The sequence below is a fragment of the Scyliorhinus torazame genome, chromosome 9 (assembly GCF_047496885.1).
Source record: "Scyliorhinus torazame isolate Kashiwa2021f chromosome 9, sScyTor2.1, whole genome shotgun sequence".
Classification (NCBI taxonomy): domain Eukaryota; kingdom Metazoa; phylum Chordata; class Chondrichthyes; order Carcharhiniformes; family Scyliorhinidae; genus Scyliorhinus; species Scyliorhinus torazame.
This window is the reverse complement of record NC_092715.1, coordinates 199,485,465-199,508,722: the sequence shown is the minus strand read 5'-3', so window position 1 is coordinate 199,508,722 and position 23,258 is coordinate 199,485,465. Positions and strand designations below refer to the sequence as shown.

Here is a 23,258-nt window from a genome sequence, read left to right as displayed (position 1 = left end):
CATAGGAGTCCTTGTTGTCGAGATGCTCCAGGGATGTGTAGAGGGCTAGGGAGGTGGCGTCTGCTGTGGACCGGTTGTGGCGGTATGTGAATTGTAGTGGATCAAGGCGTTCTGGGAGCATGGAGGTGATGTGCTTCATGACCAACCTCTTGAAGCACTTCATTACGACTGAAGCCAGGGCCACCGGTCGGTAGTCATTGAGGCACATTGCCTGGTTTTTCTTTGGTACCGGTATGATGGTGGTCTTCTTGAAGCAGGTGGGGACCTCGGAACGGAGGTTAAAAATGTCCGTGAACACATCTGCCAGCTGGTCCGTGCAGGCTCTGAGTGCTCAACCAGGGATCCTGTCCGGGCCCGTCGCCTTCCGAGGGTTCACTTTCAGGAAGGCCGATCTGACTTTGGAAGCTGTGATGGTGGGTATGGGTGTGTTATGGGCTGCTGAGGCACTCAACAGCGGATCGTTGGTTTCCTGCTCGAACCGAGTATAGAATGCATTGAGTTCATCGGGGAGGGGTGTGTTGCTGCTGGAGACACTGCTCGGCTTCGCTTTTTAGCCCGTTATGTTGTTTAGGCCTTGCTCAGGACAGAACAAAGGCGTACACAGATCACCGCAGGCCACTGCGCGCGTTCGACCCAGGAGAGGCGGTACACGTCCGGAACATCTGGATACCGGTGGCATTTTGCCGAAAACGGATCCGGTTCGCTACCAAATATGGACACAGGGCCGCAAGTCTAATCGCCACATGGACCTTCCCTGAAGCCACGTGCTGGATACTCCAGCCGTACCGGCCATTGATTCAGGCGTCCCAGCTCTGCTGTCTTCACAGCTGCCCCTGCCATCCCCATTACCACCGCCACCTCCGGCCCTGCCGATTTTTGAGGATCCAGAGGTCATTTTTAAGGACACTGAATTGCCAGGCGAAGAACCACCTAGCTCTGACTCGTAAACTGAGGTGGACCTTCTGACACATCTGGAGGAGCCCATACTGGCTCTCGTGACCAGACCACTCCCCGGTCCAATATACGCCTTCTGACGCCATGAGGTTTGCACCTGAAAGCCGACCACAGGTGAAACTGTCGAAAGGCCCGGCGCACTTACCCATGATGTGGACGTTGCTCCAGAGTTAGGGGGAGAGGAGTGTTATAACCCCAAGTGAGGTCCGAGGATCAGACCATATGGATTCCCATGACCTCTCCAGAATATGAACTTCGCCTTCAAGGGGGCAGGATCTTTTCTCCAAGGGGCCGGGCTTCCCCTAAACAAAGAGAGCCCCAGCCGCATTAAAACCCTGGCCTGTTTGCAGGGCATGGAAGGAGGCTCTTAGGGGAGCGGAGGAGTATTTGAAATTGTATCGTAATGAACCATATTAGGTAATCTCTACTATTGTCTATGCGGCCTGCTTACCACAGATTCAAGAGGCGTATTGGAAGAATTTTCAAGTTGATAATCAACCTGTTTGGCTGCATTATGAATGCACCTTCCTTGTGGCATAAGAAAAGTGTGTTTATCAAATAGCTGCAGTGATGTCATTGTGTGGGTGGAGCTGAGCTGTGTTTCTGGCTTTTTACTTTCAGTTTGAGCTGGAAGCTGTTTTTTGGCTCTGGGTTTTGGTTTCATTTTCAGTTGGGGAGCTGCATTCAAAGCACAAAGGTGTATGATTCTCTCTCTCTGCATGCTCAAGAATGGCCAAATCGGCGCCAAAATGACGGGCATCGCGCCGGCCCAAAGGTACGGAATGCTCCGCATCTTTGGGGGCCGAGCCCCAACATTGAGGGGCTAGGCCGACGCCAGAGGGATTTCCGCCCCGCCAGCTGGCGGAAATGGCGTGTTGCCCCGCCAGCTGGAGCGGAAATGTGGCGCATGCGCGGGAGCGTCAGCGGCCACTGACAGTTTCCCGCGCATGCGCAGTGGGGAGAGTCACTTCCGCCTCCGCCATGGTGGAGGCCGTGGTGGAGGCGGAAGGGAAAGAGTGCCCCCACGGCACAGGCCCGCCCGCGGATCGGTGGGCCCCAATCGCGGGCCAGGCCACCGTGGGGGCACCCCCCGGGGTCAGATCGTCCCGCGCCCCCCCAGGACCCCGGAGCCCCCCCACAACGCCTGGTCCCGCCGGTAAATACCAGGTTTAATTTACGCCGGCGGGACAGGTAATTTCTGGACGGGACTTCGGCCCATCCGGGCCGGAGAATTGAGCGGGGGGTCCCGCCAACCGGCGCGGCCCGATTCCCGCCCCAGCCCAATCTCCGGTACTGGAGACTTCGGCGGGGGCGGGATTCACGGCGGCCAACGGCCATTCTCCGACCCGGCGGGGGGTCGGAGAATGACGCCCCAGATCCTTAACTGCCCTTCAAGGCAATTAGCATTGGGCAACAAGTGCTGACCTTGCCAGTGATGCTCGCATCCCATGAAAGAATAAGTCACAGATTAATTTGCAGGCTTTTGACTTAACCTGATCGTTTAAGACGACAAAAGTAAATACTACGGATGCTGGAACCTGAAACAAAACAGAAAATGCTAGACAATATCAGCAGGTCTGACAGCAGCTGTGGAGAGTCTTGATGACTCTTTGTCAAAGCTAGAGAGAACTGGAAATAGGATCAGATTTATACTATTGTGCGGGGATGGGGATGTGAAGCAGTGAGGCTGGATAGGGGGCCAACGATAGGTGGAGATTGACAAAGATGTCATGGACAAAAAGACAAAGGGAATGTAAATGGTGGTGATCATGGCTCAGAAGAGTGCTGATTGTGGCACAATAAGAGTTCAGAATGTGTTAATGGAAGGAAATGTGGCTCTGAAAGCGAGTTTTAATAAACACTTGTCAAAGATGATAAATGCTTTTGCTCTGCTGTGCTTTTCAACCAATCTCATACTTTGCTACTTATATTGTGAAGTTGAATACATAAGAGGAACAGTTTGTATGATCTTCCTCATTCTTTGCAATATCTGCATTTAGGGTTCCCAATCCTGTACAACTTTTCAGCTTAGAGTCATTTTGTACACTTGTATTGATGGTCCAGAATCTTGCTCAGCACTGTGCCTTCTGGTCAAACAACAACGGACATGATCCAGAAATTGGCTTGATTCACCACCAAGTGGGGGATGATGGCCTAACCTTACCACTGTCAGCTCTCACTCTTTTATCATGAGATTCACTGCTTTGATTAAAAAGTCCCTCCCATTATGAGGCATCTTAGATTGAAAATAAACACCACTTGATGTGAAAATAACTTTACAGTTCGTCACAAGTTTCACTCCAGGATTTTGGCATTGCTGGCAGGGCCAGCTTTTACTGCCCACTCCCAGTTGCCCTGAGAGAGGTTTGGCAAACCTGAATGTCCTGGTAGGCCACTTCAGAGGGCATTTATGAGTCAATCGTGTTGGTGTGGCATTGAGGAGTCACATATAGGTCCGACCAGGTAAGGAGGGGATCATAGAATCATAGAATTTACAGTGCGGAAGGAGGCCATTTGGCCCATCGAGTCTGCACCGGCTCTTGGAAAGAGCACCCACTTAAGCCCCACACCTCCACCCCTATCCCCGTAACCCAGTAACCTCACCTAATCTTTTTGGACACTAAGGGCAATTTAGCATGGCCAATCCACCTAACCTGCACATCTTTGGACTGTGGGAGGAAACCGGAGCACCCGGAGGAAACCCACGCAGACACGGGGAGAACGTGCAGACTCCTCACAGACAGTGACCCAAACCGGGGATCGAACCTGGGACCCGGGAGCTGTGATGCAACTGTGCTAACCACTGTGCTACCATGCCGCACCTTTCATTGAAAGGTGCTTGGCTCTACCACTGTAGTGCTGTATCCTGCAAGGTTATGGACTGGGTGCTGGAAGGCAGGATTAGAATGGGCAGCTAGATTTTTCTTTCAGCTGGGGAAGCAGTGGCACAGTGGTATTGCCATTGGGCTAGTAATCCGGGGGAACGCCCTGGGGACCTGGGTTCGAATACCACCATGGCAAAGGTGAATTTGAAATTAAAAGTCTAATGATGCTCATGAAACCATTATCATAAAAACCCATCCGGTTCACTGATGTCCTTTAGGGAAGGAAATTAGTGGACAGCACGGTAACATTGTGGATAGCACAATTGCTTCACAGCTCCACGGTCCCAGGTTTGATTCCGGCTTGGGTCACTGTGAATAGCTGAGGCCCTAGCACCGACCCCACTAGTTTACTGCCAGCTATACTTGTTTATTCCTACTCTTTGTTTCCTGTTTGCCAGACAGTTTTCTATCCATCTCAATACACTACCCCCAATCCCACACACACTTTAACTTTACACGCTAATCTCTTACATGGGGTATTGTCAAAAGCCCTCTGAAAGTCCAAATAAACCACATACACTGGCTCCGCTCATCAACACTACTAATTACATCCTTAAAGAATTCCACAGATTTGTCAAGCATGATTTCCCTTTCATAGATCCATGCTGACTCTGTCCATTTATACACTGTTTTCCAAGTGCTCTGCTGTAAAATCTTTTATAATGGACTCTAGAATTTTCCTCACTACCGCCATCAGCCTGACTGATCCATAATTCCCTGTTTTCTCTTTACTTCCCTTTTTAAACAGTGGAGTTACGTTAGCTACCCTCCAATCTGTAAGAACTATTCCAGAATCTATAGACTCTTAGTAGATTACCGCCAATGCATCCATTATTTCTAGGGCCACTTCCTTAAGTACTCTGGGATGCAGATTATCAGGCCTTGGGGATTTATCGGCCTTCAATCCCATCAATTTCCCCAACACCATTTCCCTACAAATACTGATTCCATTCAGTTTCTCCCTCTCACTAACCCTGTGTTCCGCAGCATTTCTGGTAGGTTATTTGTGTCCTCCTTTGTGAAGACAGAACCAAAGTATGTATTAAGTTGATCGCTGTTTCTTTATAAAATCCCCTGTTTCATGGACGGGGCTCCACAAAGTGGAACTTAACGAAGCTGGTGGATCAGACCAGGGAGGATCTTAAGAGGTGGGATACACTGCATTTAACGCTGGCCGGTAGGGTCCAACTGCTGAAAATGAATATTCTGCCGAGGTTTTTGTTTATCTTTCAAACTCTCCTGATTTTTATACCAAAGGCCTTTTTTCGGAAAGTGGACACGATCATTTCTGACTTTGTATCATAGAATCATAGAATTTACAGTGCAGAAGGAGGCCATTCGGCCCATCGAGTCTGCACCGGCTCTTGGAAAGAGCACCCTACCCAAGGCCAACACCGCCACCCTATCCCCATAGCCCAGTAATCCCACCCAACACTAAGGGCAATTTTGGACACTAAGGGCAATTTATCATGGCCAATCCACCTAACCTGCACATCTTTGTATGGGCGGAGACGGTGCCGAGGGTGGGGAGGACCCTGCTACAGAGGCAGCAGGGAGTGTTGGCATTGCCAAACTTGCTTCATTATTATTGGGCGGCGAATGTGGACAAGGTGCGCCGGTGGTGGGAAGGAGAAGGGGTAGAATGGGTTAGGATGGAGGAGGAATCTTGTAAGGGGTCTAGTTTGAGGGCTATGGTGATGGCAGCATTGCCAATGGCTCTGAGTAGGTATTCAAGGAGCCTGGTGGTGCAGTCCACGGTGAAGATATGTATTCAGTTGAGGAGGCATTTTAGGGTGGAAGGGATGTCGGTGCTAACGCCGCTGTGCGAGAATCATGGGTTTGAGCCGGGGGGGATGGATAGTGTATACGGGAGGTGGAGGGAAGTGAGGCTGGTCAAGGTGAGGGATCTGTATTTGGAGGAAGGGTTCGCCAGTCTGGAGGAGCTACGGAAGAGGGTAGAGCTGAGTGAGTTCAGGTATCTGCAGGTTAGGGAGTTTGCACGAAAGGTCTGGAGGGGGTTTCCTAGGTTGCCGGGATACACCCTGCTGGAGCGACTGCTGCTCCTGGATGTGGAAGGGGAGGGAAGAATTGGGGATATATACAAGTGGCTGGGGGAGTAGGGGAGGCGAGCGGGTGGTGAAGATCAAAGAGAAATGGGAAGCGAAGTTGGGAGGGGAGGTCAATTGGGGAGCATGGAGTGAGGCACTGCGAATGGTAAACGGGACCTCCCCTTGTGCAAGGATGAGCCCGATACAGTTTAAGGTGGTGCACAGGGTACATATGACTCGGGCGAGAATGAGTGGGTTCTTTCAGGGGGTAGCAGATGAGTGTGAGAGGTGTGGGCAGGGGCCAGTGAATCACGCGCACATGTTTTGGGGTTGCAAAAAATTGGGAAGATTCTAGGCGGGAGTGTTCGCGGTCTCAGCCAGGATAGTGGAGGAGGAGGTGGATCCGGACCCTTTGGTGGTGATATTTGGGGTCTCCGAGAAGCTGGAGCTCATGGAGAGGAGGAAGGCCGATGTCTTGGCCTTCGTCTCTCTGATTGCACGGCGGCGAATTTTGCTGGAGTGGCAGTCGGCATCGCCACCGGGGGTAGCGGCTTGGTTGGGTGACCTGTACGACTTCCTGTGATTAGAGAAGATTAAGTATGAGTTAAGGGGCTCTTCAGGAGGGTTTGCGGAAAGGTGAGGAATGTTTGTGACCGTGTTTGAGGGTCTGTTTGTCGCGGGGGAGGGGGGAGGGTGAAAAAGAGGAAAAATCTGCACAGACTGTACAGTCGATTGTAGGAAAGCATGTTTCCTGGGATGTTTGTTCGCTGTAACCGGTTTTGATACATGTTTGTAATAAAATACATTTTAAATATAAATAAATAAAATCCCCTGTTTTTGACTGTAAGGGACCTACATTTGTCTTCACCAATCTTTTTCTCTTCATGTACCTATAGAAACTTTTACAGTCAGTTTTTATGTTCCAGAAAGCTTACTATTGTACTCTATTTTCTCTTCTTAATCAATCCCTTGGTCCTCCTTTGTGGAATTCTAAACTGCTCTCAATCCTCAGTTCTGTTGTTTTTGGCCAGTTTGAATGCCTCTTCCTTGGATCTAATACTGTCGCTAATTTCTCTTGTAAGCCATGGTTTGGCCACCTTCCCAAATTTACTAATGTGCCAGACAGGGATAAAAAATTGTTGCAGTTCACCCATGTGGTCTTTGAATCTTTGCCATTGCTTATCCACCGTCCCAATCCATCATAACCATCTCGCGCCTCAGACCACCGTAGTTTCCTTTAAGATTCAGCACCCGAGTCTCAGAATCAACTACTTCACTCTCCATCTTGATGAAAAATTCTATCATATTATGGTTGCTCATCCCAAGGGGTCTCACACAACTAGATTGTCAATTATTCCTTTCTCATTACCCAGTCTTGGATGGCCTGTTCACTAGTTGGTTCCTCAACGTATTGATCCAGAAAACTATCCCATGTACACTCCTGGAATTCCTCCTCTATGGTATTGTGACTAATTTGATTTCCCCCAACCAAATGCAGATTAAAGTCACCCATAATTACAGATGTTCCTTTATTGCATGTGTCTTTAATTTCCTGTTTAATGCCATTCCCAACATCAAAACTACGGTATAAGACTACATATATAACCCCCATTAACGTTTTCTCCCTTTGGTATTTCTCAGCTCTACCCATACAGATTCCACATCAGAGCTAACATCTTTCCGCATTAATTTCCTCTTTAACCAGCAATGCAACTCCACTACCTTTCCCTTTTTTGTCTGTCCTTCCTGAATACTGAATACCCCTGAATGATCAATTCCTATCCCTGGTCACCCTGCAGCCATGCCTCCATAATCCCAATTATATCATGCCTGTTTATATTTATTTGTACGATTAATTCATCCGCTTTATTACAAATGCTCCGCGCATTGAGGCACAAAGCCTTAAGGCTTGTCTTTTTAATATTACTTATCCCATTCCTATTATTTTTCACTGTGGCCCTCAATTTCTCTGCTTATCATTTTTCTAATTTCTGTCTTTTGTTCTTGTCCTTGATTCCCCCTCCTCTGACTCCTTACATAGGTTCTCATCCCCCTGCCATTTTAGTTTAAACCCTCCCCAATCACTCTAGCAAATAGTCCTCCCCAGGACATCAGTCCCGGTCCTGCCCAAGTGTAACTTGTCCAGTTTGTACTCGTCCCACCTCTCCCAGAACTGGTTCCAATCTCCCAGGAATCTGAAATCCTCCCCCTCACATTATCCCTTCCGCCATGTATTCATCCGATATATCCCGCTATTTCTGCTCTGACTAGCACGTGGCACTGGTAGTAATCCTGAGATCACTACCTGTTGAAGTTCTACTTTTCAACTTACTTCCTGGCTCCCTATATTCTGCTTTTAGAATCTCATCCCTTTTTTCGCTGATGTCGTTTGTGTCTTGTTTTGTGTGATTTCCTCATTTGAGTACAGCCATGGGGGGCAAACCATGCACTAATAACCTTAATCTTCTTTATATTATCTAAAAAGCATATTGCAATAATCATTTCATCTGTTGGCAAGATAAAATAATATATGTTATATATTTATCTCATTTCAGGTTGCCCTCTTCTCTGAATAAATGTATTTGTCATGAACACTATCCATCTGCAGCCCGTTATCCAAGTTCGTAAAGACAAGTTTATTTCCAGGTACTGAGATTTTGTTCACAAAGAAGTTTCATCCCTTTCCCGTCACTACTTTCTTTTCAACAAGAATTTATTTCCTTCGTACTATGAATATGATGAATGAACAAAATGTATTAAAAAGGCTTAAACACAGTATCTTGATATATCAGGTATATAATAATGTTTATTTCAGAGAATATTTGTGATTAATAGCCATCAATAAAATAAAATCTATTTATCCAAGTCTTCAACAGCCATTCCCACTATACAACGTATAATAGTTCTGCATACAGATCGTTATTTTAGAATTTTATCACAATTATATATCCATTCATTTGATATGTGAAAGACATTGGGCTGAATTATTTTGAGTTCAACCAATTAAACTAAGGTCCTCCTCCTTCCTCGCTTCTCTCTGCAGCGGGTGCCTGTAGATCAGGAGCATGGGGCTGAAATGGAAACATAACTGTAACAAAAGGGTTTTCAAAAAACTAAAAAGGGGGTAGCAGTCCAAAACGACTTACATACACACGGTCCACGGGCTCCACAAGGCAGCAAATAAAGCAGGAATGTTGGGAGTCTGCGACCCGATTCAGTCTACTGTTCTATGGGACTGCTGTGTCAACACCCTCCATCCAGGTCACAAGTTTGACACTGGGCTGAATGTGGTGTGATTAAGGCATGAGTAGGTGAGAAAGCAGGTGAGAAAGTACGGACATTTGCGAGATCCCACACAGGTCCCCGCTCAAGCCCTGAAATGAGACAGAGGCATAAATGTTCAGGGCGACTGTCACCTTGATGGCCACATGGAGCGGGTGTCCTCCTCCACACCCCTGCGATGCCAGCTGTGCCACCATCTGGCACAGTGGCACACGGTTTCCTTGGCGAGCCAGAGTCATCGGCAGCACATGCGGTCCAGCAGGTCCTCAAAGGACAGGCGCCAACAGTATAAATGTGGCACTTCCTTCGCACTTCGTCCATGGCCTGATGGACAGCTGCCACTTGAGCCTCACTGGCTGGCCCCTGCTCTTCTGGGTAGGCTTTTCTCTGGCCACCCCCCCCCCCCCCCCCCCACCACCATCCCCCCAGCCCTTGCAGAATCCCCCCCGGCCCGCATCACGGATCCTGGCCCATGATGCCATTTTGGATGGGGCGGAGCATGGTTGACCAGTGTCCAACCAGCTCCGGCCCCGATTTCGGCATTGGAGCCCATTCTCCACCCAACTGACAAACACGATTTCGCCGTTGGGCAACGGAGAATCCCTCCCTTTGTTCGAGGGTGCAGAAGAGTACGTGAAAATGCAGTGATGTTTCACTCTACTGTCTGGACTGCTCAGCTTTCAGGCAGGCCACTTTGATTGGGAGGGATGTGCGGGGGTGACCTGTTATTCCCATGATGGGGAGGTTGGGGGGACAGGATTAGTAGTGTAGGCAGGGAGGGGGTCTGCTGCCAAACCTCGGGATCAGGCCCCCAGCTCAAAATGGCAACACGATACCGGGATTCCGACAGAATCCAGCGAGCTCGCCACCGTGCATATATATATATACACATGATAAAGGAGTGAGACTCGCACCTGGGCCCCGCCCTCAGCACCAGCAGAGACCAGTCCCAATTCTCCACTGGCGGGTGCACTTAGACTCCAGAACGGAGAATACTGGCCCTCTTGTTTCTGTGGCTGAAAGAGTCCTGAGTGGAGTAAGTTTGAGCATCCTTAGCCTGGTTCCCAGTTTGGGTGGGATCTGAATCTAATCTATATCCAGTTAAGTATGCCTCACAGACGCTAGATAAATAAATGTTTGATCGAATTTTCTGGCCAGGAGAGCCAGATTTAAGCTTTCAGATAATGAAATCCTCAAAGGTGGAATTTTAGAAAATAGCCTTCCCAGCACAGAGCTTTACACATTGAGAGCACGATTCAGGAATTCAGGCACAAAACACAGCTCACAAATCCTCAATCTGTACTCAAAAGGATTGTGTCGGGACCTAAGTTCAGGACAGGTGCTCTGAAATGTAAAGTTCTGCATTCATTTGCAAAATTAAAAACAATTTGTAAAACTGAACAACCCATTTCTCATCAGATAGATGGAATGTACACTTCAAACCTGTTTTAAAATTCCTATTCTTAATTTCTCCAGAGTTGAGTTTTTGTCATTGTTAAGAACATACAATTGCTTTTGTGAAGATAACAAGAATTTGCAACTGACCTATTCTGATGTGAGTATATCTTATAGACTATCCACATGTCTAGAAATTACTGTATCTTAATAGAAAGTATGGAAAAAGCTAAGCCCATTGAGATTGTCTACTTCATTGAGTTCACTGACCAGGTGCAATTTTCTCCCTCTTTAATATGGTTTGACTAGTTAAGCTCCAGGGAGATAATTCTCCAACATTTCTCACTAAGGGAATTTTATTTTTTATTTTTATTTTTTTAAATATTTTTATTCTCCTCCTTTTTCACATTTTCTCCCAAATTTACACCCACCAACAATAAACAATAATCATTAACGCATATGTCAATCCTCACATCAATAACAACGATCCCATCCTCCCACCAAACCCTAAACATTAGCCCGCATGAACACATAAACAAATGACAAAAAGGAATCAGGAATCACCCATAGTCACCATCAACATGCACAGTCCTTCTCCCCCCAACCCTCCCACCCACCCCCTGATGTGTTGGGTGTTCTGGATCACATACAGGTCACCAACACTTGAAGTAGTGCAACACTATTTTATTAATAGGTTAACTATTTAAACATACTTGAACTGTGGGTAAATACAATGCTAGCTTTAACTAAAGACCTTTGCCTTGTCCTAACCAGTCGATGCACTCAGCACATTGTAAATGTCTGTGTTACAGGCTGTGAACTCTGTGCTCCTAGCTAGCTGCTACTCGAATGAGTGGGAACTCTGATGTCCCCTGTCTTTATAGTGCGTGTGCTCTCACTGGTGATTGGCTGCGGCGTTGTATATGTTGATTGGTCCCACTGTGTGTCCATCAGTGTGTGTCTGCACCATGATATACTGGTGTATATTATGACCCCTCCCCCAACTAATGTTCGATGTAATTCAGTTCTTGAAAGTGCATAATGAATAATGTCCATGAATTGTAGAACCCCTTCATTCTTCCCCTCAGTTCAAACTTAACCTTCTCAAGAGTCAAGAATTCCAACAAGTCCCCCGCCACGCCAGTGCACAGGGTGGGGAGGTTGCTCTCCATCCCATCAGGATCCGCCTTCGGGCAATCAAAGATGCAAAGGCTGCAACATCTGCCTCCGCACCCGTTTCCAACCCCGGCTGGTCCGACACCCCGAATATGGCCTCCCGGGGGCTCCAGTTTCACGTGCACCACTTTAGAGATTACCCTAAAAACCTCCTTCCAGTAATCCTCTAGCTTTGGACAGGACCAAAACATATGAACATGATTAGCGGGCACCCCCCCGCAACGTTTACACACATCTTCTACTCCTTCAAATAATCGGCTCATCCTCGCCCTCGTGAGGTGTGCTCTGTATACCACCTTCAGCTGTATCAGCCCCAACCTCGCGCACGAGGTGGAGGCATTCACTCTCCGGAGCACCTCACACCAGAACCCTTCCTCCATATCCTCTCCCAACTCTTCCTCCCACTTTGCTTTGATCCCTTCCAGTGGTGCCTTCTCCTCTTCCAAATTAGCTCCGTAAACCGCCGACACTACCCCCTTCTCGAGTCCCCCTGTCGTCAGCACCTCCTCCAGCAATGTGGAGGCCGGCTCCACCGGGAAGCTCTGTATCTCCTTTCTGGCAAAATCTCGAACCTGCATGTATCTAAACATTTTCCCCTGCTCCAGTCCATACTTCGCTTCCAGCTCCATCAATCCTGCAAACCGACTCATAAGAAACAAATCTTGTAGTGTCCTAATCCCCTTTTCCTTCCATTTCCGAAAATTTCCATCCTACCTCCCTGGCTCAAATCTGTGGTTCCCCCAAATCGGCATTTCCCTTGACTCTGCTCCCCATCCGAATTGATGGCGAAACTGCCTCCAAATTCTCAATGAAGCTATTATTATCGGACTCCCTGAGTATTTCCCCGGGGCCATCGGGAGCGGCGCTGTTGCTAGTGCTTTCAATCTCGACCCCCTGCACAAACTCTCCTCCATTCTGACCCACTAGGAATCAACCCCTCTGACCCAGCTCCGCACCTTCTCCACGTTTGCCGCCCAGTAACAATACATCAGGTTCGGAATTCCCAAACCCCCTGCCTTCCCCTCTGTAGCAGCACCTTGCTAACTCTGGCCACCTTCCCTCCCCATATGAACAAAGTAATCCTTCCCTCAATCTCTCTGAAAAAAGCCTTTGGCAGGAAGATCGGCAGGCATTGAAAAATAAACAGAAATCGCGGCAACATGTTCATTTTAACCGCCTGTACCCGACCTGCCAGTGACAGAGGGAGACCATCCCACCTTGCCAGATCGGCTTTCACTCTCCCCACCAGACTAGAAATGTTGTACCTGCGGAGCACCCCCACTCCCGGGCAACCTGAACCCCCAGGTATCTAAAGTGAGTCCCTGCCCTAAGGAATGGCCCTACGAATGTTTCCTCCCCCCCCCCCCCCCCCCCCCCCCCCCGCTGGTGCCATAACGACGTTCAATACTCTCCTAATGTTTGAAAGGAGCTGCCTTCCTCTCACAAACCCCGTCTGATCTTCACCTATCACCTTCGTGAGGCACTCCTCCAGTCTACCCGCCAGTACCTTCGCCAATACTTTTGCGTCCACGTTTAAAAGTGATATGGGCCTATACGACCCACACTCCATCGGGTCCTTATTCTTTTTTAGCAGCAGGGAAATCGATGCCTGCCCCAAAGTTTATGGCAACACCCCCTTCCCTATCGCCTCCTCAAACATCCCCACCATCAGGGGCACCAGCTTATCCTTGAATTTTTTATAATATTCCACTGGAAACCCATCCGGCCCTGCCACCTTCCCCGACTTCATCCTCCCAATCGCATCTTTTATCTCCTGCTCCACTATTGCCCCCTCTAACGTAGCCCTGTCCCCCTCCCCTCACCTCAGGTACTCCAATCCATCAAGAAATTCCTGCATCTCACGGTCTCCCCCAGGTAGCTCTGACCTGCAAAACCTCTCATAAAACTCCTCAAAAACCTTGTTAATCAGATCCGGAGCCACCAACAACTTCCCTGCTCTGTCCCTCACCTGCACAATTTCCTTTACCGCTGCCTCACTCCGGAGCTGACCTGCTAACATACCTTATCTCCATACTCATAAACTGCACCCCTTGCTCCCCTCAGTTGGGGCACCGCCTTCCTGGTAGATAGTCGGTCAAAGCTCGCCTGTAGTTCCTTCCTCTTTTCCAACTTCGCTGGGTCCCCATCTTCTGCATAACTCCTATCTACCTCCAACATCTCATCTATTACCCTCTGCAGCTCCAACCTCTCCTCTTTGTCCACCCTGGCCTTAAGCGAGATCACCTCACCCCACCTTTGGAGCCTCCCAGACAACTAACTTCGACACCTCACCCGTACAGTTGAAACCTACATATTCCTCAATTACCTTTTCAATTTTGTCACGGAACCCTTGGTCCCCCAAAAGTCCCACATCCAATTTCCACCCCGGCCTCTGCGCTACCCCTTTCTCCAGTACTATATCCACCCAATGCGGAGCCTGATCTGAAACTGCAATTGCAGAGTATTCCGACCCCTTAACCCCAGCCAGCAAAGCCTTCCCCACCACAAAAAAGTCAATATACCTTATGGACTGCCGAGAAAAACGAGTACTCCCGTTCCCTCGGGTGCAGAAACCTCCAAGGGTCCACATCTCCCATTTCCACCATTAGCCCAGCCAACGCCTTCACCCCCCCGATGGGACCACCGAGTGCGGCTGTGACCTGTCGAACCTTGGCTCCTGCACCAAGTTCCAGCCCCCCCCCCCCCGCCACTATCAGTTTGTGTGTGTCCAAGTCGGGGGGATGGCTCCAAACACCTTCTTGGTGAATCCCACATTGTCCCATTTGGGACCGTATACACTTAACAGCGCCACTAACCTCCCCTCCAGCGCCCCTGTCACAATCACATATCTACCCCCCTGATCTGCAACCACATTCTCCATCTGGAAACGTACTCTTTTGCTGATCATTACCGCTACCCCTCGAGCCCTTCCGTCAAATCCAGAGTGAAACACCTGACTAACCCAGCCCTTTTTAAGTCTCACCTGGTCCTTCACCCTCAAGTGAGTCTCCTGCAGCATTGCTACATCAGCTTTCAAACTTTTAAGATGCGCAAGCATCCTTGACCTCTTGCCGGACCTCCTAACCCCCTCACGTTCCACGTGACTATCCTAACTGGGGGTCTCTCACCCCTCCCCACCCTTCTTATCCACCATTATCATACCACCGGGCCCTGCCATGAGCCTGACCCGCCCCTATCCATTATGAACATCAAAACCCTTCCCCCCCCCTCCCAAAATCCCCCCTTACATTTCCTCTCGAAAAAACATCTCCCAGCATCGACCCCTTCCCCCCCCACATGCTCGCCTTGTAGGCCCATCGAAATCTGCTAACCAAGCTCCAATGTCCGCAGCCCTCCTCTCACCTCACCTCCGTTCACTAGCCGACTTTAGTTAGCTAGCGCAGGTGGCTCTCCCCGCCAAGATATACCGTCCCCTCCCACCCAGTCCCAGAGAAAAAAACAAAAACAACAATCCAACCCATACAATTAGGGAATTTTATTTTTAAAGAGGAAATAACCTTAGGAACACGGACCATTGCCTTCAGGTATGTGTCTATGGAAGGTATTAAGGCTAGGTGGGTAGAAACCCATGGCCATATGGGACCATCTGATAGTTTGTCCAATGAAACTAACAGATAGTAAATCCAGCAGGTTGCCCATTACTGGATGTGCTGTCTACTCAATTTGCTTCTGTGTGCTGTGTCCTGAGACAAACCTTGATGCCAAGTCTAATGACCAAAATTACTCCCACAGTCCAAAGATGTGCAGGTTAGATGGATTGGTCATGATAAAATTGCCCTTCAGGGTGGAGTCGCAGGACTAGGGCAGGGAATTGGGCCTAGGTGTGGTGCTCTTTCAGAGAGTCGGTGCAGTCTCGATGAGTTGAATGGCCTCCTTCTGCACTGTCGGGATTTTATGATTCGATGATGCAATTTTGGACACCTGTCTTTAAAATGACATTGATGCCAAGGATTCAAGGAAAAGTAACTTAGTTAGCTCTGAGACATATGCTTGAAAGTTATGAATAAAAAGCGGAATTTATTTTCATTAGAGGAAAAAGATTGAAGGAAGGCATGACACTGGTCTTTAAAATATGATGTCAAGTCAAGTTGGTTGTTTTCCTTAGTCCACGAGCAAAGAGCTAAAGGTCATAAAAGGAACAAGCTTCATGCAAAATAGATAATATTATTCCCACTGAAAGGTCAATGTGTGGAATTGATGGAATTGTTGATGCTGCGTGATTCTTCCCATTAAAGGGAGCCAACTAAGTAGCTGGTTGGAAATAAGACTGAAAGTTCCAGGAAGAAATATGAACCAGAAATTAAAACACTTTGTGCGGGATTCTCCGATCCTGAGGTGACGTGTTGACGCCGTCGGAAACGCCGTCGCGTTTCTCGACGGCGTCAACACGGCCTCAGGATCAGCAATTCTGGCCCCTACAGGGGGCCAGCACGTCACTGGAGCGGCCCACACCGCTCCAGCTGCTGATCCTGCCGTGGACTGGGCGTCGTGGGGTCCGTGCACGCGCAGTGGGGCCGGCACCAACTCACACATGCGCAGTGTCTCCCTTCTCCTACGCAACATGGCGCAGGGCTACAGGGGCTGGCGCGGAAGAAAGGAGGCCCCCAGCCAGAGAGGCCGGCCCGCCGATCGGTGGGCCCCGATCACGGGCCAGGCCACATCGGATGTCCCCACTGGGGTCGAGCCCCCCCCCCCACAGGCCACCCCCCACAGGCCACCCCCCACCCTTCCACACCGAGTTCCCGCCGGCTGAGAGCAGGCGTGAACGGCACCGGCGGGTCTTGGGTTTTTTGACACGGCCGTTCGGCCCATCCTGTGCCGAGAATCGGCGGGGGGGCCCCGTAGCGCGGCTCCCGGCTGGCGCCGCTCTGTGGAGAATCGCGTACCGGTGTCGGGGCGGCGTGGAGATTCTCCGTTCCGGCCCTGGGCTGAATGAATCCCGCCCTTCATTTGCATCTGGTAAGGCTGGGGTAAGAAGTCATCTCATCTGGAGAGAGTAGTGAATTAGGGGTTAAGAAATGGAAAATTAGAAATTGGCTTTCAACCAAATTAAAAGGTTGCTTGAAATTTCCATCATCACAATCCTTCAGTCTCTTCAAAACAGAAATTGATTGATTCCCTTGGTGTCTAAAAATTATATGGATTATGGGAGGGCCAAGAAAACTGAGTTCATGTCAAAGTTCAGCCATGAAGTTATTGAATATCAGAGCTGGCTCAATTGGCCTGCTCATAATCCTATTTATTATGTCCTTATAATAATAATCTTTTCGGAAGGGGGTGAAATTCGGGATGCTGCAGCCGGCGCGACTGTGGGTCACGTTTAAGGACCGGCACCATTACTTTGAGACGCCGGAGGAGGCATGGCCCTTTATTCAGGCCGAAAAGTTGGACACGGACTGAGGGTCGGTTGTGAGGGGAGGTTGCGGGGGGCTACTGTGGTTACTGTGCTTTGGGGGATGTTAGGGGATGTTCTGTTCTGTTCTGTATTGTTTCCTTGGGTGCTGGGTGGGGTAGGGTGAATTGGTTCGAAGTGGGGTTTTTGTGAGAGTGTGGGCGTCGGTGGTTGGAAGGATGGGGCCCCGTTGGAGGGAGGGGAGATGGGAGGCCCGAGGTGGGGGAGCTGGGATTAGGCCGCAAAAGGGGACCTGCGCCAGAGAGGGCGGGGCTGGTTTGATGGAAAGCGCGGGTTTTTTCCCGCGCTAGGGAAGGAAGGGGGCGGGGGCGGGGGGAAGGGCAGTGTTGGAGAGGAGCGCCCGCTGAGGGACAGGAGGGGGGGGGAGACTACCACACTGAGGGGTCGATGGAGTGGTGGGAGTGGCCAGGGTCAGCAGGAGTCAGCTGACTTACGGGAGTGCTATGGGGGAGCAACGCAGCTAGGGGGGTCCTAGCTGGGGGGGGACTGGGTTGCTGCTGCATTGGCCAAAGGGGAGCTGGAGCTCGGAGAGAGAATCGGGGCGGGGGTCTGCCACTGGGGGGAATGGAGAGCGCGGGAGGAGCGGGCATGTGGCTGGCCTAGGAAAGGGGATGGCTAATCGGCAGGGGGGCGGGGGGGGGGCGGGAAGCCCCCTGATCCGGCTGATAACTTGGAATGTGAGAGGCCTGAATGGGCCGGTCAAGAGGGCCTGTGTGTTCGCGCACCTGAAGGGACGGAAGGCAGATGTGGTTATGCTCCAGGAGACGCATTTGAGGGTGGCAGATCAGGTTAGGCTGAGGAAGGGGTGGGTAGAGCAGGTTAGGCTGAGGAAGGGGTGGGTAGGGCAGGATTTCCACTCGGGGTTGGGTGCAAAGAATCGAGGGGTGGCGATTTTGGTGGGGAAGTGGGTGTCGTTTGAGGCACTGAACATCGTGGCAGACAATGGAGGTAGGTATGTGATGGTGAGTGGTAAGCTGCAGGGAGTGCGGGTGGTATTAGTGAATGTGTATGCCCCGAATTGGGACGATGCCGGATTTATGCGTCGCATGTTGGGCCAGATTCCGGACCTGGAGGCAGGGAGCTTGATAATAATGGGGGGGGGGGAACTTCAACACGGTACTGGATCCAGCATTGGACCGCTCCAGGTCCAGGGCGGGTAAGAGGCCGGCGGCGGCCATGGTGCTGAGGGTGTTTATGGACCAGATGGGAGGAGTGGACCCATGGAGGTTTGTCAGGCCGGGGGCCAGGGAATTTTTTTTTTTTTCCCACGTCCATAAAGCCTACTTCCGGATAGACTTCTTCGTTATGAGCAGGGCACTAATCGCGAGGGTGGAGGACACGGAGGATTCGGCCATAGCCATCTCAGACTTTGCCCCGAATTGGGTGGAGCTGGAGCTAGGGGAGGAGAGGGACCAGCGCCCGCTGTGGCGCCTGGATATGGGCTTGCTGGCGGATGAGGAGGTGAGCGGGCGGATCCGGGGGTGCATTGAAAGCTATCGAGAGGCTAACGATAATGGGAGGTGCAGGTGGGGTGTGGTCTGGGAGGCGCTGAAGGTGGTGATTAGGGGAGAGCTAATCTCCACTAGGGCCCACAAGGAGAAGAAGGAGAGGAGAGAGAGAGAGAGATTGGTGGGGGAGATTTTAAGGGTGGATAGGAGGTATGCAGAGGTCCCCGAGGAGGGATTACTCAATGAGCGACGAAGCCTCCAGACCGAGTTCGACCTGTTGACCACCAAGAAAGCAGAGCTGCAGTGGAGGAAAGCCCAAGGGGCGGTGTATGAATATGGGGAGAAGGCTAGCCGGATGTTGGCACACCAGCTTCGGAAGTGGGAGGCAGCGAGGGAGATTGGGGGAGTTAGGGATAAAGGGGGGAAATGGTGCGGAGTGCGGTGGGAATAAATGGGGTATTTAGAGACTTTTATGAGGGGCTGTATAGGTCTGAGCCCCCGACGGAGGAGGGGGGGGATGCGTCGATTTTTGGATCGGCTGAGGTTCCCCAGGGTGGAGGAGGAGCAGGTGGCTGGGCTTGGGGCACCGGTAGTTCTGGAGGGGGTGGGGAGTATGCAGGCGGGGAAGGCACCGGGGCCAGATGGGTTCCCGGTGGAATTGTACCGGAAGTACATGGACCTGCTGGGCCCTCTATTAGTGAGGACTTTCAATGAGGCGAGGGAGGGGGGGGGCCCTACCCCTGATGATGTCCAGGGTGCTGATCTCGCTGATCTTGAAGCGGGACAAGGACCCATTACAGTGTGGGTCGTATAGGCCAATCTCTCTCCTCAACGTGGACGCAAAGCTGTTAGCGAAGGTGTTGGCTACCAGAATTGAGGACTGTGTCCCGGGGGTGATTCATGAGGACTAGACGGGTTTTGTTAAGGGAAGGCAGCTGAATACCAATATGCGGAGGCTCCTTAACATAATCACGATACCTGCAGTGGAGGGGGAAGCAGAGATAGTGGTGGCGATGGACGCGGAGAAGGCCTTCGATAGGGTGGAGTGGGGGTACCTCTGGGAAGTGTTGAGGAGGTTTGGGTTCGGGGAGGAGTTCATTAGTTGGGTTAGGCTACTTTACGAAGCCCCGGTGGCGAGTGTGGCCACGAATCGGAGAAGGTCGGAATACTTTCGGCTGTACCGGGGGACAAGGCAAGGGTGCCCCCTATCCCCCTTGCTATTTGCATTGGCAATTGAGCCTTTGGCTATGTCTCTAAGGGAGTCCAGGAACTGGAGGGGGCTGGTCCGGGGGCGGGGAGGAACACCAGGTATCGTTGTATGCCGATGACCTGTTACTGTATGTGACGGACCCAGTGGGGGGGATGCCGGAGGTGATGCTGATCCTCAGGGAGTTTGGGGACTTTTCCGGGTATAAGCTCAACGTGGGGAAGAGTGAGCTCTTCGTGGTACACCCAGGGGACCAGGGAAGGGGGATAGACGAGCTTCCACTGAAGAGGGCGGAAAGGAATTTTCGGTACCTGGGGATCCAGGTGGCCAAGGAGCTGGGGGGCCCTACACAAGCTCAACTTGACGAGGCTGGTGGAGCAGATGGAGGAAGAGTTTAAAAGGTGGGATATGCTGCCACTCTCCCTGGCCGGTAGGGTACAGTCGGTGAAGATGACGGTGCTCCCAAGGTTCCTTTTTATATTCCAGTGCGGAGGACTGGAAATCCTGATCCCTAAGGCCTTTTTTAAGCGGGTCAGTAGGCGCATCATGGGATTCGTGTGGGCGAAAAAGACCCCGAGGGTGAGAAGGGTATTTCTGGAGCGGAGTAGGGATAGAGGAGGGTTAGTGTTACCTAATCTGTGTGGGTATTACTGGGCTGCCAATGTGGCGATGATACGCAAGTGGGTAATGGAGGGGGAGGGGGCGGCATGGAAGAGGCTGGAGATGGCGTCCTGTGTGGACACGAGTCTGGGCGCGCTGGTGACAGCACCGCTGACGCTCCCGCTGACTAGGTACACCACGAGTCCGGTGGTGGCGGCAACTTTGAAAATTTGGGGGCAGTGGAGACGCCACAGGGGTGAGGTAGAGGCTTTGGTTTGGTCCCCGATCCGGGAGAACCATCGGTTCGTCCCGGGGAGAATGGATGGAGGGTTCCTGAGCTGGCACAGGGCAGGAATTAGAAGGATGAGGGATCTGTTTTTAGCTGGGATGTTTGCGAGCCTTGGGGCGCTGGAGGAAAAATTTGGGCTTCCCCCCGGAAATACCTTCAGGTACATGCAGGTAAGGGCGTTTGTAAGATGGCAGGTGAGGGAGTTCCCGCTGCTTCCAGCACTCAGGATCCAGGATAGGGTGCTCGCGGGGGTGTGGGTTGGAGAGGGCAGGGTCTCAGCGATCTACCAGGAGATGCAGGAGGAGGAGGAGACCTTGGTGGAGGAGCTAAAGGGTAAATGGGAGGAGGAGCTTGGGGAGGAGAAAGACGAGGGTGTGTGGGCGGATGCCCTGGGTAGGGTTAATTCTTCCTCCTCTTGAGCCAGGCTTAGCCTGATACAATTTAAGGTTCTTCACAGAGCGCATATGACAGGGGCGAGGCTGAGCAGGTTCTTTGGGGTGGAAGACAGGTGTGGGAGGTGCTCGGGGAGCCCAGCAAATCACACCCACATGTTCTGGGTGTGCCCGGCGCTGGATGGGTTCTGGAGGGGTATTGCGAGGACGGTGTCTAAGGTGGTGAACACCCGGGTTAAGCCGAGCTGGGGGTTAGCACTATTTGGGGTATCGGACGAGCCAGGAGTGCAGGAGGCAAAAGAGGCCGGTATTCTGGCCTTTGCGTCCCTGGTAGCCCGGCGGAGGATTCTGCTACAGTGGAAGGAGGCGAGGCCCCCAAGCGTGGAAGTCTGGATCAGTGACATGGCAGGGTTCATTAAATTGGAGAGGGTAAAATTTGCCTTGAGAGGGTCTGTGCAAGGGTTCTTCAGGCGATGGCAACCGTTCCTAGACTTTCTAGCGGAGCGTTAGGAGGTGGTCAGCAGCAGCAGCAACCCAGAGGGGGGGAGAGGTGGGGGGGGGGGGGGGGGTGTACTTTGTGTTTTCTACTGTGTTTATTATTGCTTAATGGGGGGTTTGTATATTGGGGGAATTCGTGATGTAGTTGTAAGATGGTTATTTATGTGTTCTTTGTTTTTCTTTTTTCTGTAAGGGGGGGGTTTGTTGAAAATATGTAAACATTTGAATAAAAATATATATATTTTTTAAAATAATAATAATCTTTATTGTCACAAGTCGGCTTACATTAACACTGCAATGAAGTTACTGTGAAAAGCCCCTAGCCGCCACATTCCGGTGCCTGTTTGGATACATGGAGGGAGAATTCAGAATGTCCAAATTACCTAACAGCACATCTTTCGGGACTTGTGGAAGGAATTCGGAGCACCCGGAGGAAACCCAAGCAGACACCGGGAGAGTGTGCAGACTCCGCACAGACTGTGACCCAAGCCGGCATCAAACCTGGGACCCTGGCGCTGTGAAGCAATAGTACTAACCACTGTGCTATCGTGCCGCCCATGTGCTACCGTGCCGTCCATATGTTCATGTGTGAGCACAGCCATGTCATTGGGTAGGCGTGGACAGGTGGAAAATCAGAACAGAGTTCAACACAGGCCTCTAAAACCAGAGGTTAAAGAGTGACATTTCCAAGGCTTGGCAGTATGCCACCCTGCTGGTCACTGTGAGGACTGCAGCTAAAAAAAAGAAACAATTTTTAAAATCCATTCTTGAGATGTGGCCATTGCTGGCTGGGCCAGCATTTATTATCCGTCCCTAGTTGCACTTAAGAAAGTGGTAGTGAGCTGGCTTGTTAAATCATTGCAGTCCATGTGGTGTAGGTACACCCACAGTGCTGTTAGGAAGGGAGTTCCAGGCTTTTGACCCAACAACATTGAAGGAACAGTGATATATATCCAAGGCAGAATGGTGTGTGGCTTGTAAAGGAACTTCCAGGCGGTTGTGTTCCCATGTGTCTGCCATCCTTCTCCTTCTAGATGGTAGTGGCTGTGGGTTTGGAAGGTGGTGCCTAAGGAGCCTTGGTGAGTTCCCGCAGTGGTTATTGTAGATAATACTCGCTGCTGCGGTGTGTCGGTGGTGAAGGGAGTGAATGCGGGTGGTTGGCGTGCCAATAAAGCAGGCTGCTTTGTCCTGGATGGTGTCAAGCCTCTTGAGCGTTGGAGCTGCACTCATCCAAGCAAGTGGAGAGGTTCCATCGCACTCCTGACTTGTTCCTTTTAGATGGTGGACGGGCTTTGGGGGTGTTGGGGGGAGCGTAAGGAGGTGAGTTACTGTCCACAAGATTCCTAGCTTCTGATTTGCTCCTGTAGCCTCACTATTTATATCATAGAATGATAAAATTCCTACAGTGCAGATGAGGCCATTCGACCCATTGTGCCTGCACCGACCCTTTGAAAGAGAACTCTACCCATGTCCACTACCCGTCCACCAAACCCTATCCCTGTAACCCCATAACCTAACCTGAACATCCCTGCATCATTTAGCATGGCTAATCTAATTAACTGTACATATTTGGACTGTGGGAGGAAATCCAGGCAGACACGGGGAGAACTTGTAAACTCCACACAGATAGTCACTCTCAAAGTCAGAATC

At 50.8% G+C, this 23,258-nt stretch overlaps 1 protein-coding gene across 3 annotated transcripts in view; it reads left to right on the top strand.

Annotated features, from left to right (window-relative positions):
* Positions 1-23,258, top strand: part of rassf6 (Ras association domain family member 6) — a 123,421-nt gene that overhangs the window by 49,504 nt on the left and 50,659 nt on the right. For all 3 annotated transcript variants that reach the window (XM_072516971.1, XM_072516973.1, XM_072516972.1), the window contains exons 2-3: positions 8,443-8,533; positions 10,646-10,724. In XM_072516971.1, the coding sequence (XP_072373072.1) occupies positions 8,475-8,533; positions 10,646-10,724 (138 nt within the window). In that variant the 5' untranslated portion in view covers positions 8,443-8,474. The remainder of the gene's footprint in view (positions 1-8,442; positions 8,534-10,645; positions 10,725-23,258) is intronic.